The 1,571-nt window shown below is 51.8% G+C and overlaps 1 protein-coding gene across 1 annotated transcript; it reads left to right on the top strand.

Annotated features, from left to right (window-relative positions):
- The first annotated feature begins 407 nt into the window (after positions 1 to 407).
- On the top strand, positions 408 to 1,098 carry LOC125541697 (flowering-promoting factor 1-like protein 5). The gene has a single exon (XM_048705043.1). It carries the CDS (start codon positions 525 to 527, stop codon positions 855 to 857), a length of 333 nt encoding a protein of 110 aa, XP_048561000.1. The 5' UTR covers positions 408 to 524; the 3' UTR covers positions 858 to 1,098.
- Positions 1,099 to 1,571: the final 473 nt, after the last annotated feature.

Raw genomic sequence — 1,571 nt, 5'->3', positions numbered from 1 at the left:
TATAATTATCAATCATTTCTTTTTCTCATTTAATTAAGTGTCACCTTATTAAAAATGCCTTGATACGTAGGAGTATGATACTAGCGGAAAAAACTAGACACTTGAACAGTTGAAAATGAAAGGCGGAATCCGTGGTGCAATGTCCATGTCAAGGGACGGCAAGTGGCCCAGATCTTTGTCGTACGTGCGCGCCCACCTGAGCGCAGGGCTGGCTGGCAGCCACTCGTTCGATATCTGGGCCGCTGGCGTCGCTGTCGCACGTCGAGGCGACGGGGACGGATTTGGCATACAGCGTCCCCGGATTAGGCATGCGGCATCCCCCAACAGGTGCACGCTCCAATTGGAAACGACGTCCAGGCCCAGACGCGCGGCCAAGTTGCAGCGGCGCCTTCACATGCGCACAGCGCCCTCGACCGTCCATGTCGCCGGACAGATAGCACAGAACATTATTGGCCCCGCGCCTACATATTCAAGCACGCAGTAGCAGAAAAACAGCCAGCGCGGTAGGTAGATCATTCAAATCGATGGCGGCTGGAGGTGTGTGGGTGTTCCGGAAGGACGGGGTGATGGAGCTGGAGCGGCAGGAGAGCTCGTCGGCGTCGGGCCGGAGCGGCAAGGCGCTGGTGTACGTGCCGGCGAACGAGACGATGCGATCGCTGGAGGCGCTGGAGCGGCGGCTGGGGTCGCTGGGCTGGGAGCGCTACTACGAGAACCGAGACCTCGTGCAGCTCCACCGGCGCGACGGCGGCGTCGACCTCATCGCCCTCCCGCGAGACTTTGCGAGGTTCCGCTCCACCCATATGTACGACGTCGTCGTCAAGAACAGGCACCACTTCAAGGTCGTCGACATCGTCTGAACCATTCATGCAAGATGCTTCTACGTGCCTAGCTACTTTCCCCCGGCAGGCGCTAGTCTGTTATGCAAATAAGCGCACGTACAAAATGGTGTGCGTACGTGTTGTGTGTGAGTGATCGATGTACTAACAGTTTATGCCTTATACTGTGTGATGTCAGATGATGCTTTTGTACGTCTCCGAATTTCTCCTGTTAGCTGGTGTCAGCTTTTTTTATCTGATTGAGTCTCGGTTGTGTTTGTTACTTTTGTTGGCATGGTCATACGTGGTTGTCAACTAAAAGCAACCTGTTCCGAATTTTCCCTATGAGCATGCATGGCCACAAGTAACTGTACGTGGCCAGGCTGCATCCACACAACAATAGTGCATGCAGCTGCAAATGGCTGAAACCAAGCAAGGGACGCGTCTGTTGTTCGCGTCATTTTTAGGCATTTTTTTAAAGGAGGATGACCCAAAGTAGGATGAACCCGGCCTCTGCATCTCGAAGATGCATGCGGCTATTTTATTAATTATTTATGAAGACCTTATAAAGTAATACATCAATATGTTTAAATTTGTTATCTTGACAACATTTATCGCTACTCCAATCCACATGATGAAAAGGTGCACAAATGCTGAGCTGGATAACCAGACCTCTGACCACTTCAAGGTCGTCGACCTATAGGCATGCATGATGCATCTATAGGTACTTACTTTCCCCGGTCAAGCTTGCAACAA

The sequence above is a fragment of the Triticum urartu genome, chromosome 2 (assembly GCF_003073215.2).
Source record: "Triticum urartu cultivar G1812 chromosome 2, Tu2.1, whole genome shotgun sequence".
NCBI lineage: Eukaryota > Viridiplantae > Streptophyta > Magnoliopsida > Poales > Poaceae > Triticum > Triticum urartu.
This window is presented reverse-complemented; position numbering and strand designations above follow the sequence as displayed.

What these genes read in the sequence shown, in the direction of transcription:
- LOC125541697 (XM_048705043.1), top strand. Translation starts at nt 525, where the DNA reads ATGGCGGCTGGAGGTGTGTGGGTGTTCCGGAAGGACGGGGTGATGGAG.